Raw genomic sequence first — 15,552 nt, 5'->3', positions numbered from 1 at the left:
GCCTGTGTAGAGGCGAGAGTATATACGGACGAGACCCGGAATCGAGAGGAGTAGAAACGAACGACAGGAGGTTTGGAATAGAGTAAATAGCGAAACAGAGACTCCGGCTGCAGAGGACAATGAACACAGGATCAAGAATGGGGGAGTGGCGTCGGAGAGATAGTTATGGGATGAGGCCGGAACGATAAGACAAGCAATTCAATCAATCTGATATCCAAATCAGTGCAAAGGATGTAAGAATGGCAGCATCCACAATCCCCAGCCGTCCTATGAGGACTCACTGCGATCGAATGGGGAGAGAAATGGAGGGAAACAGAAGAGATCGACGTGCGATATAGTGAAGATTTCAAGGGATGAGAGGATGAAAAGAGAGAAAACGCTCTGTTTTCGGACTACGTAGCCGTCTCTTCTATTATTGGCCCGATCAGGGGGGAAGCCCCGGTTTCAGCCACCGATGCGAAGCGTTTATATTAGATGTTCTATTCTTATGATAATTGTCCTGGGATGCTGGAGGAGGGATGTCTGACGGGATATTCTAGAACGACAGCGACTCCGGAGGACAGGATGTCTCCATGCACTGATGGGGCGACGATCATTGTCCCTATACATGGACTATCTACCCAGAGTAGACTATGGAGATAGTCCATGAACAACAACAGAACGGAAGAACAATAAGACATACTACTACAGAAGGTGATATCGTTGATATTTCCTATCCAAGAGAATTCATAATACTCCTGATGATCTCAAACATCTCTCGATACTACCTGATCTTACCTTAATTCCTCTTCCTATTGTTCCGCTTAGTCATCTTATGCCTCAGGCCGCAAGCTAAACCCAAACGGCAAGCGGCGTGATATCAACGTCTCAACTTCATCCCGCACTGTCGGAAATTATGCGGTGGTGATTCCTCCTCCCCCTCTTCTCCTCTTCCCCTTTCCATCCACCACCCTCGGCCGAAGATGTCCTTCTTCGGCTTCGATACCACCCTTCCGAGGGATCGGGCTCCTCCGGGTGACAAGAGGGGCATTTTCGACACCCCTGACCCGTTTGCTGAGGTCGCCCGCGCTCGCGCTCACGCCCCCGACGACGATGACGATGTGTGAGTCACCTTATATGCTTCAAGCCGGATCTGTGATCAAGATGTAGGAGACTTCAATTGGCTGTTACTGACGCTTTCCGCGTGTTTGCAGAATCGATTTCGAGGACACCTACGATGGCCTCGGTGACCAGCTTGACGATGACCAGGATGCGTTCAACGACGATACCTTCGGTGGTGAACTCGAGTCCGCCCCTGTGGGCAAGGACTTTGATTTCTTTGGAAAGACCGCTCAGGTAGCAGACGCGATCGGTGAGGAACAGGTCCGGTACAGTCTCCAGCACCCAGGGGCACCGGCTGTCGCTCCCCCTGCGACGGAGCCCGCTCCATCGACCGCTACAGCCAAGCAACCGAAGCGTACTGGATATGAGAAGTACTCCGACCCCGACTATATCCCCGACCTTCAGGCCAAGTCCAGCATCTGGAACATGCCCCAGAAACCGGAGCCAGCTCCCCAACCTGCAGCCCAACCCAAGAAGATGTTGAGTTTGGAGGAAGTCGAAGCCCAGCTACGTGGCCACGGAGTTCCTCCCGGTCTCGGCCAGCCCCCGGTATCTCTGCCACAGTCGATTCCGGAGCTTTCACAACCTCTTCAGCGTCCCCCGGGCCTCCCTGAAGGCTTCGCACAGCTGCCACCGGAGTTGTTACAAGCCCAGTTCGCCAAAGGGGTTCCACCAACGCAGCTCATGCACCAGCCGCCGATGGGCCCTGAACATTATCCTTTCCCGCCCAACGTGCCTTTGCATCTGTTGCAAAATGCCAACCTCCCCCCTCAGCACATGGTTCCTCCGCAGCGCCAGGCTATGCCGCCCCAGGCACCCCGGCCGCAGCAACATCAACAACAACAACCCCCGCAGCCCGCCATCCCGCAAGGTCCTCGGGGAGGAAACAACATCCTGCCGCTGATCACCAATCCCCAGCAATTGATGAACTTGACTGAGGAGCAGCGCATTGCGTACTTGATGGAGGATGCCAAACGGGCGAAGCGCAACCACAAGATTTTCCTCCTCTCGAGAGGCAATGGACTGATGACCCCGCAGGATAAGAATTTCATCACTCGGATCCAACTCCAGCAGCTGGTGGCCGCCGCAGGAAATGTCGGTGACGATTCCGAGGCCGTCCTGGCCGAGGATTTCTACTATCAAGTCTACAGCCAGATCCGTGGCGCCCCCCGACAACACCCTCATCAGCCTCTAGGTCACTTTGCGCAGACATACCTTCTCCAGACGGGTAACCGCCTGGGTGGCCATGGCCGGCGCCAGGCGCAGAGTGCAGACAACCACATGCAGCGGATGCAGCAACAGGTGCAGCGTGCGGTGGAAGCGGCCAAGGCTAAGCCCAAGAACAAGCAGTTGATCATCGAGGGAAGCTTGGGCAAAATCTCGTTTAGCAATGCGAAGACGCCGAAGCCCATGCTCAATATCAAGCGCCCCGAGAGCTCGGAAGGAGGAAAACCAGCCAAGAAGCCGCACGCGGACTTGAGCATGAGCGATCGGAAGTCCATCCTTACCAACATTGAGGGTGTGTACGGCACTTTGATGGAGATGGAGGATATGGAACGGACGATGCCGCCCCCGCCGGATGAGAATGACCCCGAGGCCATCCAACGGCACCTGGAATGGCGACAGAAGGTCCGCTCGCTCAATCAGAAGTTGTGGCAGGGCTTGAAGGTCATGGAGCCCATCGTCCCCAACACCACTCATCCTTTCATTGCATTCCTTTCCTACCCGAAGGGCAAGAAGGCTATCCCTCGTATCTTCCGACACATCGACCAGGAGCAGCGGGTCACTATTCTTACCATGATTGTGGTTCATCTGGATACTCTGGACGTTGTTCGGCTGGCACAACCGGCTCCCGGGGAGAGTCAGCCTTCGATTGCGGTGCGTGAGGCCATTGAGCTCTTCTCGCAGGCGGTCATGCCCAGCCTGCTAGGCTACGTGAACGAGGCACCATTCAACATTATTATCGGACTCCTGGGACTGGTTATTGCGCAGACGCATGTGCAGATGGTGGCCAAGACTCGCATTGGATTGGGCATTTTGACCATGCTGCTCAGCCGTGCGGAGATTGTCAAGGAGGCCGGACAGGCCGCGGAACGCGACTGGCAACAATGGGTGGAGAAGTTTAACATCCTCTTCGACACGCTGGAGCCTACGTTTGGGGATATCTTCCCGGGATCGATCAATGCCGGGGACGACATGTATGTGTGGCAATTCTTGGCGGCCGTGGGCATTGGCGCAAGCCCGGAGCAACAGCAGCGGTTGGTCATTGCGGTGAAGTAAGTCTTTACGCGGTGTGACTGGATGGGTGAAGTACAATGCTAACGGTTGATGTAGGGACCGAGTGATGGAAACAGTGACCTACAGCAAGACTCTTCCCGCCGAGATGGCTAGCCAACGCCTTGGAAACGTCAACTTGTTCATGCGGGCCATTGGTCTCGATGTTGAGCTTCTCGGATGAAGGATACGAGAGATGGTCGAGATATGAATGACTGCACTCTAGTCCTGTAGTGAGGACCACGGACTCCTGATTTCTGACCTCCGTCTACGACAATCTCCTCTCATCTCACCTAGCGATTGAGAGATCCAACCGGGTGGAAGCCCGGGTTATCTATCCCACGGTATGACGAGCACTGAATGGCTAGCCTTGGAGCTACTGGAAAAATTCGCCGGATGACGTCGGAGCAGGCGTTGTCCCTGGGTCATATTTTGAGACGACCCGATGTTTGATTTCGTATTCATGATGAAGTAATTTGTACATTTTTACTGCCGAATTGATTGGATGCAACTTTCTTCCTTGTTCTCTTCCTTTACTTTCCTGAAGACGACCATGACAGGCTAGCCAGAGCTACAGGATCCGACCACGGATACCCGGTGGATGACATGGGCTGGGTGGTGCAACGACACCACGGGATTCATCTGGCCACGGGGTTCATCTGGAGATGATTCGGGAGAGATGGACCCTTGGATGACTTGCTGGGCCTCCGAAAACCGAGTGGAGCTCGACCCGCCGCAGTGGACATTTGACCAGGTGGTCTCTATGCGATTGGCAGGGTCGGAATTGCCATGCAGAGAGAGGGTGATAGGCAAGCCGATCGGTTAATTAGGGATCATGCTATTGTCCGTTCCAACCGTTCTCAGCCGATGGCCGTGTTCAGCCCGATGATTCCGGCGTGGTCAGGTATTGGAATGTACGGAATGTACGTCCTGTGTGGCAGGTAGTGTACCTCTGTATGTCGTTGTATGTCAAACGGACAGACAGATGCATGGGCAGGTTCAGTTTGCAGCGAGACTCATTGAGAGATTAACTGATGCTGGCAAGGGGCGATCGACCCGAGACTTACGTATGCCGATTGAGCACCGTTTCACGACTCCATCCGTGGGGTACGAGCAATTACGGAGAATCCCCCGTATGTGCATGGGGTTATGGCGAGAGGGATGGTAACTTACGGTACGATGCGGTACGGTGCCTGCCCCGCCATATTAATTACGCTTTACTCCTATTATTATTATTATTATTACCATCACCAGTTCCCCTGACAAACACCGTCTCTTTTCTACTTCTTCCCATCTTCTCCCATTGCCCTCCTCTTTCTCTTCCTCACTCTTCCTCACTCCTCCTCCACTCAATTCCTCATCCACATCTTCATCATGTCTGCTGGCTCCGTTCTCGTCACCGGGTATGTCCTATGTCTCACCACTCACCCTCACCCCTCCTGCCCCTCCCCCTCCCCATCCTCTAGCTAACAACACCCCGCAGTGGCACAGGCTACATTGGCTCGTTCACCACCCTCGCTCTCCTCGAGGCCGGTTACAAGGTCGTCGTCGCCGACAACCTCTACAACTCCTCCGATGAGGCCCTTCGTCGCATTGAGCTGATCTCCGGCAAGAAGCCCGAGTTCGCCCAGCTCGATGTCACCGACGAGAAGGCCTTTGACAAGGTCTTCGAGGCCCACCCCGACATCGACAGCGTTATCCACTTCGCTGCCCTCAAGGCCGTCGGCGAGTCCGGCGAGAAGCCCCTGGACTACTACATGGTCAACGTCTACGGCACTCTGTGTCTCCTGCGCTCCATGGTCCGCCACAATGTCACCAACATTGTCTTCTCCAGCTCCGCTACCGTCTACGGTGATGCTACCCGCTTCCCCAACATGATCCCCATCCCCGAGGAGTGCCCCCTCGGTCCCACCAACCCCTACGGTAACACCAAGTTCGCCGTCGAGACCGCCATCACCGACGTGATCAACGCCCAGCGCAACAACGCCAAGAAGGCCGGCAACGCCGCCGACGCCGACAAGTGGAACGCCGCCCTGCTGCGCTACTTCAACCCTGCCGGTGCCCACCCCAGCGGCATCATGGGTGAGGACCCCCAGGGTGTCCCCTACAACCTGCTGCCTCTCCTGGCCCAGGTCGCCACCGGCAAGCGCGAGAAGCTGCTCGTTTTCGGCGATGGTACGTACTCGGGATGATTCCACGTGCGTGCCGCAGAACTAACAGAACATCCAGACTACGCCTCCCACGATGGTACCGCCATCCGCGACTACATCCACATTCTCGACCTGGCGGACGGCCATCTCAAGGCCCTCAACTACCTGCGCGCCAACAACCCCGGTGTCCGCGCCTGGAACCTGGGTACCGGCAAGGGCAGCACCGTCTACGAGATGATCCGGGCCTTCTCCAACGCCGTCGGCCGCGACCTTCCCTACGAGGTCGCCCCCCGTCGCGCTGGTGACGTCCTCAACCTCACCTCCAACCCCACCCGGGCCAACCAGGAGCTGGGCTGGAAGGCGCAGCGCACCCTCGAGCAGGCCTGCGAGGATCTCTGGCGCTGGACCAAGAACAACCCTCAGGGCTACCGTCAACAGCCCCCTGCCGAGCTGCTGGAACAGCTGAAGAAATAGATAATAGGTCGATAGGACCGGATACGGAAAAGTAGTCGGGGTTGATAAATTGAACGAATTTCTTTTGTTGCCGTCTATGTAGTATTCCGTAGAAGTGTATATGTCTATTTATTCGTCCGTCGGCTCCGTCGCGACCCAGGCGTCTTATCCCCCGCCTTGGACCCGGACCCAGTCGCTGCCTGCTCCTGTCCTTTCTGCGAATCTTGCTCCGGGTTCTGGTTCTGCATCGCCCTCAGAAGCGCGCCCTCGCGCTCCTTCACCTCAATCTGCTTCTCACTAAACTCCCACAACTGCCGCGCCACCTCCTGGTCTGTGATCTCGCGCCGTGCAAAGTCCACCTCGCGACATTCCTTCACCATCCACCCGCCAGTCCCACGGCCGAATTTGGCCTCCATCGCCGCATACAGGATACTCTGCGCGCCCTGCGGTGCCGACTTGAGCACAAGCCACCAGAATGGCCAGGTCAGCAGGTAGAACAGCAGACCCCACAGCGAGCCGCCGGTCAGCCAGCGGCGTGTGCCGGGGGTACGGCTGAAGCCCGGGTCGACGACGAGGACGCGGGTGCAGGGCGGCTGGCCGTCGGGGCGCTTGTAGGCGTTGAGGTGTTGTTGGAAGGCGTGGGCGAAGATCATGAGGGAGAGTTTGCTGGCGGCGAACAGGTTGGGGCGTTTTCTGGTCGCCATGGAAGAGGAAGTAGTGGTGGCGGGCGTGGGTTTCTTTTTCGATTTGCCTTTCTTCGATGATGTCGCCATGGCGGTAGCGGCGGCGGCAGCAGCAGCAGTAGTCGGTGCGGTGTCAGCCTCCTTGAGGTTCAACTTCCCACCAATGTAGCTGGTGCAGGTGGTGAAGATGACGCGCACGTCGCGGTGGGGCGGTTGGGCGCGCAGGGCCGGGCTGAGGATGCTCAGGAGGTGGAAGTTGGCGAGGTAGTTGACCTGCCACTCCTCGTCGAGGCCGTCCGGGGTGACGGGGCGCGGCGAGGCGGAGGTGGGGGTTGCGGTGCCGGCACAGAGGATGAGCATGTCGAGGCGGCGGGGCGGGACGTTGTCGATCCATTTGGTGGCGAAGGTGCGGATGGAGTGCAGCGAGCGCAGGTCGACCTGCTCGGCGTAGATGAGCTGGTTGCCGGTCGACTTGCGCAGATCCTCGATGTAGTCGACCAGGAAGATGTCGTTGGGGGCGTGCTGTGTGAGCAGGATGATTTGGGCGCCGCGCGAGGCGAGCTCGTAGACGACGCTGGCACCGATGCCGGATGTTCCGCCCTAGGATGTCTTTGTCAGTATAACCGCTGGGTGGGGATTGGAGGTGAAGAGACGTACCGTCACCATGACCACCTTCGAATGCATCAATCGCTCGGAGCCATTGCGTGCGCCGCCAAAGTAGTACTTCAATGCGGCCAGGAGGAGCGCCCAGGGGGCGACCTGCAGGACGGTCCAGGCATACGGAATGGACGAGACGCCCTCACGCACGCCCTGGATGATAATGGGGATGGGCATGGTGAATGGGAGGGAGTCGACGGGGAGAGAGGAAGAGAGGGAGAGAAGAGCCGCGTGTTTACTGTCAGAGAAACGGTGATGTGTAAGCTAGGCTAGTAAGCTAAGGAAGTCAATCCCGATCCGTCGATCTCCCGCCACTTCAACTTCCTCCTTCACACTCCGCATGGAGTACGACACCCATGTCGCAAGACGAAGGAGAAGACTACTTCCTCCCGCTGGAAGACCAGCGCGTCTTCGGCGCCGGGATCAGTCGCAAACGCGTCGCCTTCGTGCGATCGTCCGAGCACGAGCTCAACACCACCTCGACTCGGTCTTCTTCCGTGCCCGCGTCGTCCGCCGGTCCCAGCATCGCCGATAGATATCTCTCGATCGTCCTGAAGCAACAACAGCCACAGGAACAGTCCTCTTCCAGGCTCCCAGATACCAATCAACCGCCTTTGGAGGAACCGTCTATAGACAGCGCGTCCAAACCGCAAGCAGAGACGCAGTCCGCGCCACCCTCCCCCTCCGCGCCAACCCACTGCGATGTCTGCAATCTTCCTCTCCCCGCGGACGACTTCGCCGCTCGGCCCCATGAAGCCTCACTTGCCCACCAGGTCTGTCTGACGCATTCGCATCCGCCGTCGCATCTGGACCGCACTCGCCACGGCCTGCGGTATCTCTCTGCGTACGGGTGGGATCCAGATAGTCGTAGGGGCTTGGGTGCGCCGGGCCGCGAGGGCATTCGAGAGCCGTTGAAGGGACGACTAAAAGTTGATACCGTTGGACTAGGGGCGGGTGTCCAGGATCCCGATCTCCTAGAAGGAGAGGAGAAGGCCAAGGCCAAAGCGAAGGCAAAGGCAACCCCGCCGCCGGAAAAAGTGCAGAAGTTGAATGCGAAACAGGTGCGCAAGGGACATGCCGACGCAAGGAAGCGAGGAGAACGGTTGCGGCAGATGTTCTATCAGAGTGATGACGTTCTGAAGTATCTGGGGGAAGCTTAAATGTTTGGTTATGGAGGACATTTGGCATTGCGATTACATATTGATACCCATTCTTTCTGTTTATTTACGAGGTGATTAACTGGCAGGTACATACAATCAAAGCATATACTTGAAGAAATACTAAGCTATCCATTCAGCGCCCGGCTAAAACAATCCTAACTTGGTATCACAGCGCCATAATCACGAAGCAGAAGCGAATATTAGGCATTACCGGAAGAAATGGTGCCGCTTCTTCTCCTTCTTCTCCTTTGAAAGCTTAGTACTGGAGGATGGTGCCGCCGTGCTGGACGATCCGTTCGTGGGCCCTAAGGACATCGCGCCCATCGCTGCCGTCGGAGGCGCCGGAGGGTTAAGGCGCGGCATGGGGGATTTCCTCTGTGGAGGAGGCTGAACTTGGGGCTGCGGCGGAGGAGTCTCACGCTCGAAAAGGTGCGCTGGGGCCGTCGGCTTCGGTCGGTCAACCGGGAGGTCCAGACGGCGTCGGTCGGCACTGAGGTCGCCGAGCTGTCGAAGATACAAGGACGGGGTCAACATGTGGGAGGTTGTGAGGATGACGTCCTTGCCGAAAGACTGCGAGACTTCGTAGCAGCTGCGAGCTTCGCCAAAAGTGGCCCCGCCGGCCATGAACACAATAATCCGCTGTCGAGGCTGCTCTGCCGAGGAACGGGTGCGCGCCCATGTCGGTTTGGCACTTCGCAACGACGCTTGCGAAATGTTGCTGTTCGGCTGAGCTCCCATGCCGTCCGACTCCGTATGAGGTTTGGTATAGGGGAACACGGTCGGGTCCAACGTTCCCCGAACTTGCTCCTCCAGCATCAGTTTCAGATTCAGGTCATAACGAGACAGAGCAGCCTCGTCTGAGTCTGGCGGAGGCGCGGGCTTCCGCTGGAAAAGCGGCTGCACGGGTGGTTTCTCATCCTTAAGCTGCTTCTCGACTCGAGCTCCGAGTAGTTCAAGGTTGGCGATAACTGCTCCGTCCTGCGGAGGGAGTTGACCGTGAGCTAAAAGCTTGCGGATATCTCCTGCCAGGAGCCCACCTCGGTACATGATGTAGAGAAGCAAGAGCCTCAGTCGGTCTATAGGCACAACCGCGTCATCGTCCATGAGCTGGACAAGCTGGGATCCCAAGTTCTTGGCTTTCTTGAAATTCTCGTCCAGGCCAGTGGCCAGGCATTGTTCGACCGAGCTCACTTCCAGAAGTTTGCGTTCTTGGAAGAATTTCATACACTCTCCTGCCATATCAAGGTGCAACGTGTATGCATCACGCCCTTCTTGGAATTCCGTAAGACCTGCCAGCATGTCTTTGATGGTGTTCACGTTGGCGTTGGCGTTGCTACATCATCGTCAGGAATGCATTTGAAAGCAGTCAATGTGGGATACTCACTCCTCGGCAAATTGAGGATTGGCTGCTCGGAATTTGGCAAAATCGTCGGGCAGCTTCTGCACCACATCCTTCATATGGAGGTGCCGGTACTCCACCCAGACTTTGTCCTTCTCACTAATCTCCATTTCCTTGAGTTCTTGGGTAGGTTTACCCTCGTTGATGATCGTCTTGTAGGTCACCTTGTCCCCATCCTTGACCGGCAGCAGGTCGTGCACCATAGATTGGTAGGTGAACTCATGGATCAAAGGCGCAACTAGGTCCATGGAGCGGTCGACCACAAGAAGTACACTGCGGGGCCTCGAAGAAGGCGGGGGGAAGTCTCGCTGAGCCTGGGCAAACATGTCCATCTTTCTCTGGATAAAATTGGCCAGGTGGTAGCATAGAACACCGGCTTCGTGGGTAGGGGACCGTGGGCGATAGTACCGGATGGTTGGGTATTCTCCGAGACTGGCACAGACATGGACGATCTCCAGCAGGTCAGCTATCTGTCACTTGTTGTGGCATGCAAGCTCCATATGCGCTCACCTTCTCCGCCAAATCCGAGAGATGGTCTGGAACCAGACGGTTACAGGCTGGATTGAACAGAATGGGGAAACTCCACGGATCTCTAAAGGTCACCAGCCGGGATTCTCTTGGGAAGTAATCGGTCGTCATGACACGGAAGCTCGCAATTTGCTCTTGTGACATTTGTGACCGTTCTAGTCTATCGCGCTGCTGCTTATCGAGGACTGTATACGCCGTCAGAACGCTGACCCCTGTAGACAAGACACAGGACAACCGACCTGAGGTCCACACCAACCATGATTTCTTATACCGCCGCCGTTCGAAATCGGCCAGGAGGCAGTCGACGATGTAGGACTGCGGGGACAGTATGTACAGCGCATCCATGTCCGGGTTCGGCTTCCTCCGGTGCTCGAGCTGCTCGATATCTTGCGACAAGCCGATTAGCGGGCGCTTGGTGTTAGGCTGTTAGGAAGGTCGGCTTACGGGTGACATTGAGGTTGAGGATGTCATCTTCGTTGACGGTGTTGTCGATCAGCTTGCGACTGGTCTCGTCCACGACCAGGACCTTCCACTGTAACCCGCCAATAGTTAATTCCGTCATCGGTCTGGTGGGGGAGCGTCAGTTCGCACCTCGTTTCCTGCGGCGTGGCGAATGGTATCTAAGATAACTAGAATGCGCAGGTGGTGAGTAACTGAACACCAGAGGATCATGCCATGCTGTTACTTACTGTCATGTTGGATATTCAATAGGGAGGTGCCCATCTTGGCTGGCCGGCAGCCCTCAGCTGTTCATGGGTATGGAACCGGCAAGAAGGGGCGGGACGAGGAGGGAGAGGGGACAGGAGTAAGAGTCAAGGCCAAATAAGGCTCAGGGGAAGAAAAAGAACCGACTGCGACGAGCGAAATCACGCAGGATGGCCGACTATTTGTTTGAAACGTATCAACAACCTGAGGAAAGTCACTAACCACCGCGAAGTGAAGACGTCCCCACCATATCCCGGCAGAATCGGGCGGTGAGGACCCTGCATGAGCAGCCGTCAGTATACTTCCTCAGACTTCTTCTCACGACACTCCTCTCTTGTCTCTTTCTCCATCTGTACATCCCTCCTAAAGCCGCTGGCATGTCCTGGTCGAGCAGGGGCAGCCATTGCCTATTCTGCTCTTTCCAGCCTCTGGTCCGCCCCTGGACGCGCTCCTTTGCGACGACTCCCGCCCTCCAGCGCGGCAAACGTCTCCAAAAAGCAAAAGCGCTTGACTCGGTCCCAAGAAAGGCTGAAAAGGTATCATCCTATCCCTTGGATGGGGGTGGCTTTTATATCTTAGGAAGACAAGCTGATTCCCTAGTCACCCGCGCGACCGTCCCTCCGACTAGAACGCAAGAATTTCACTCCTCCCGATTTCTCCGCAGTCGTCGCCTCCCTACTTCACGAATTTAAACAGCGGTTATCGGAGCAGTCCAGCTCGGCCCTATCAGGATGGAAACGATTCGAGCGCTATGTCATGAACGCGTGCAAACTCGACGACCGTGTGTCGGGTGGTTCCAGTTCGCTACGCCACGTCAAAGCGACACTTCAGAAAGCATACCTGAAGTCTGGCCGAATGGGTCTTCGGAGTGAATTAGAATATTTGCTATATGCGGAGGAAGTCACGTCTAAATACTCGACGCCCAATCTCGAGCAGCAGAAGAAGGTGGCGGATTTGCGATTTCCCGCCGAATGGTACCCTCAAGCCCGTGCCATGCAGCGCACCATCCATCTACACGTCGGTCCGACAAATTCAGGAAAGACGTATCGAGCGTTGAAACGGCTGGAAGCAAGTGAAAGCGGATTCTACGCCGGTCCACTCCGTCTCCTTGCGCAAGAGGTCTATGGTCGCTTCCAGTCGACTGGTTTATCGTGCAGCCTGGTCACGGGTGATGAGGTCAAAATTCCTGACGGACAGAGTCCCAGGATCACCAGTAACACCGTTGAAATGGTCAATCTGAGTCATCCGTATGACGTTGGTGTCATCGACGAGATACAAATGATTGCGGACTCCCGACGTGGATGGGCGTGGACCCGCGCCGTCCTAGGTTCGCGGGCCAAAGAGCTTCATCTCTGTGGTGAACAGCGAGCTGTCCCTTTGATCCGGGAGCTGGCGGCACTGACCGGCGATAAACTGGAGATCCATCGCTACGAACGGTTGAACCCACTGAAGGTGGCGGATCAGAGCTTGAAGGGTGATCTGAGAAATCTCCAAAAAGGAGACTGCGTGGTTGCTTTCTCGCGGGTGGGGATTCACGCCTTAAAAGCAGATATCGAAAAGGTTACCGGGCGCCGCGCGGCGATTGTCTATGGCAGCTTGCCAGCTGAGATTCGAACCCAACAAGCTAGTCTGTTCAATGACCCGAACAACGACTACGACTACCTGGTCGCTAGCGACGCTATTGGTATGGGTCTCAATCTGTAAGTACATCACCTTGGGATTCTAGTTTTGCTCTAACAATAACTAGGAGCGTCAAGCGGATCGTCTTTGAAACGATCGTGAAGAGAGTCCCAGGGGGCTTACAGAGGCTCTCAGTCCCTGAGATCAAGCAGATTGCGGGCCGCGCTGGTCGATACCGGTCTGCAGCGCAACACGCGAGCAAAAAGAACGCAGACGAGAATTCGAATGTCGGTATCGTCACGTCTCTGGAAGAAGTTGACCTACCGCACATTCGCCAAGCGATGGGAGTTGAACCCCCTCCCCTTGCTGCTGCCGGCATTATTCCTCCAGACCCCGTCTACCAGCGGTTCGCTGCCTACTTCCCACCGGGTGTCCCCCTAGAATACATCATCAAGCGCCTGGCGGAGGTATCGCAGACTCATCCGTTGTTCTTCATGTGCGACACGCGACCCCAGCTTGAAAATGCCGAGGTCATCGATACAGTCAGTGGTCTCCAGTTCGAAGACCAACTCACCTTCATGGCGGCTCCTATACAAACCCGCGATATTGCCTCCCGTGATGCAGCTATCGCCTTCCTCCGGTGTGTGGCCGAGCATTCCGGTGGTCGTTTATTGGACATTCCCGACCTGAACTTGGAAATTCTGGAACAGCCTGTGTCCGGAAATAAGGAATACCTTCATGAGCTGGAGATTCTTCACAAGTCGGTGATCTTGTACTCGTGGCTGGGCTATCGATTCGGTGGAGTCTTCACGGACCGTACTCTCGCCGCCCATGTGAAAGAGCTGGTTGAAGAACGTATGGTGCGGGCCCTGACTGAGTTCTCTGCTAATAAAAAGCTCCGAAAGGACGCATCTCTCCGTCGTCAAATTGCGCTGCAGAAGCAGATCCAGGAGCACAAGAGACTCCTGGCCGAGGCGGATATTGACTCTCTAGATGGACAGGGGGCAAGTGACGAACCTCCTGTTGATCTCTCTGCCGAGGAAACTTCGCTAGAGAGAGAAGCCCAATCGGCATAGACCCTTGGGGCTTGAATCTCTACTCTGTTCACTCTACTGTATACTATTTGCCGACGACATGCACCACACTATGGACTTGTAGTAGTCGGCTTGATATTCCAAATTGTATATTAGCGTACAGAACTATCAGTGTCTACTCTGGTACTCAGAGCGTTAGGGTGTTTTGTAGAGTCGGCCTACCACAGTGACGCTTAATTGCATTTCTCTCGCTTCGCATTTTGCTCCAGGATCCTGATCAAACTGAGCCAAGCCTATTATTGAGCAAAATTCTATGAGCCTCTCGACGCCTGCCCTTCTAGTTCTACGGATCAGGAGCAGTAGGTGAGCAGTGCCACCCTGAGGTCGCGCGACGAGGTGAGTGGGGCGAGTGATGGGGATGAGGGTCACCCAACGACTAGTTAGTTAGTGCTTACTCCATAAGTAGACACCCTCTACAGAGAAGGAACCGACTTCCTTTAGCAAGCTACGCCACTTCTTCTTCTTCTTCTTTTTTTTTTTTTTTTATTTTTTTTTTTTTAGTGCGTATTCGGTTATCCAGCATAGTGATTATAGAAAAGACTATACCGTGTAGGGCGGTCCAGGTGGAGCTAGTACATTACAACCCCCCAGACAGCCTTAGCAGTACGTATACTCCGTAGGGAAAGCGTCCTAAAAGGATGTAAACATTGACACATGCTAACTTGAGTATGACTGCACCGTGGGCCGTAGAATAACACTACTCCGTACGGAGTACGCCGACCAGCCCTACGCCCTGTGGGGCAAAGTGATACATAGAAGGGCAGTTTCGGAGTTTCCCATAGGGTATCTTCCCAGCATTTCCCCATTGTAGAAAGTACTAAGGCAGAACCATGGGTGGAGGACGAGTAGGTAGATTTAGACCTTTCATTTTGCCTTGGGGCATATAGACTATGGAAGAATTGTCTCACCGGACCCTGCAACGCCACCTTTTAGCGAACTTGGTCGGACAAGGATCTCAACCGCAAGATGTTGGAGTTCCTTTCCGGCACAGATACTTAAGCTAGGTTGATGAAATTTGCTATTCAGTATGGCAATTCATCTATCAACCGTACCTGCGAACATACTGTGATATAATAAAGTACAGTATTAAGAGTCCGTGACTCAGCGATAGCGACACCTCTCCTCCGTCACTCCATCCCATGTAATTCCAAATGCCTCGCACAAGTGGAGTAACCATTGCGATATAAATTAAGCTAAAAAGTTAGCTTCAGACATCTTAGGGCATGAATGTATGGGCCTGCACTTACGTCCACGGACTTTGCACGATATTCCGAAGAGTAGTAACGGTTCGCGAAGGTGTTGGCGAAGAGGAAGAGTGAGAATTTGAAGAAGGGGTTTTTTCATTGGTACCCATTTTGTTTAATCCGATAGTCGAATATATTAGTATCGCTCGGGGAAAGGAAGGAGATGCTGTGTGGAACAGTTGCCCCCAGGTACTAATGGTAGATAATTAGTAGTCCGCTGGCTACGTCGAGGTATTTATGTACGAAGGCCAACGCTAACCCCACCCCTTCCTTTCGCTACCTAGGTAGGTACTACAGGTGCCTAGCTTTGCAAGGGTTCGTACTATCAACTGTTCCCCGACTCCACATCGGAGACACATAGTACTCCGTAAAAGTACCATTCGTTCAACAGCCCATCCTTCTGTGGATAGCCATTATGAAAATGGCGACACCGTTCTTCACCTTCCCCTTACAGGAGGGGATTCCGGTGCGAATATCACTGAAG

General features: G+C 55.1%; 5 protein-coding genes across 5 annotated transcripts; 3 read left to right on the top strand and 2 right to left on the bottom strand.

Annotated features, from left to right (window-relative positions):
* Positions 1 to 962: 962 nt before the first annotated feature.
* ATEG_07632 (deadenylation-dependent mRNA-decapping factor PAT1) lies at positions 963 to 3,559 on the top strand (the record flags this gene model as incomplete). Its single annotated transcript, XM_001216253.1, has 3 exons — positions 963 to 1,102; positions 1,194 to 3,377; positions 3,436 to 3,559. 3 exons carry the CDS (start codon positions 963 to 965, stop codon positions 3,557 to 3,559), a joined length of 2,448 nt encoding a protein of 815 aa, XP_001216253.1.
* A 1,190-nt stretch (positions 3,560 to 4,749) lies between these two features.
* Positions 4,750 to 5,999, top strand: ATEG_07631 (NAD-dependent epimerase/dehydratase family protein; the record flags this gene model as incomplete). The annotated part of the gene is made up of 3 exons (XM_001216252.1): positions 4,750 to 4,778; positions 4,859 to 5,550; positions 5,605 to 5,999. The coding sequence occupies 3 exons, from the start codon at positions 4,750 to 4,752 to the stop codon at positions 5,997 to 5,999; spliced, it is 1,116 nt and encodes a 371-aa protein (XP_001216252.1).
* A 104-nt stretch (positions 6,000 to 6,103) lies between these two features.
* ATEG_07630 (putative oxidoreductase) lies at positions 6,104 to 7,495 on the bottom strand (the record flags this gene model as incomplete). Its single annotated transcript, XM_001216251.1, has 2 exons — positions 6,104 to 7,261; positions 7,319 to 7,495. 2 exons carry the CDS (start codon positions 7,493 to 7,495, stop codon positions 6,104 to 6,106), a joined length of 1,335 nt encoding a protein of 444 aa, XP_001216251.1.
* Positions 7,496 to 8,685: 1,190 nt separating this feature from the next.
* On the bottom strand, positions 8,686 to 11,100 carry ATEG_07629 (Sec1 family protein; the record flags this gene model as incomplete). Its single annotated transcript, XM_001216250.1, has 5 exons — positions 8,686 to 9,811; positions 9,863 to 10,329; positions 10,388 to 10,791; positions 10,850 to 10,937; positions 11,095 to 11,100. 5 exons carry the CDS (start codon positions 11,098 to 11,100, stop codon positions 8,686 to 8,688), a joined length of 2,091 nt encoding a protein of 696 aa, XP_001216250.1.
* Positions 11,101 to 11,866: 766 nt separating this feature from the next.
* Positions 11,867 to 13,806, top strand: ATEG_07628 (ATP-dependent RNA helicase SUV3; the record flags this gene model as incomplete). Its single annotated transcript, XM_001216249.1, has 2 exons — positions 11,867 to 12,810; positions 12,858 to 13,806. 2 exons carry the CDS (start codon positions 11,867 to 11,869, stop codon positions 13,804 to 13,806), a joined length of 1,893 nt encoding a protein of 630 aa, XP_001216249.1.
* Between the last annotated feature and the right edge of the window lie 1,746 nt (positions 13,807 to 15,552).

Source organism: Aspergillus terreus, genomic scaffold (assembly GCF_000149615.1).
Source record: "Aspergillus terreus NIH2624 scaffold_11 genomic scaffold, whole genome shotgun sequence".
In the NCBI taxonomy this organism is placed as follows: Eukaryota; Fungi; Ascomycota; class Eurotiomycetes; order Eurotiales; family Aspergillaceae; genus Aspergillus; species Aspergillus terreus.
This window is presented reverse-complemented; position numbering and strand designations above follow the sequence as displayed.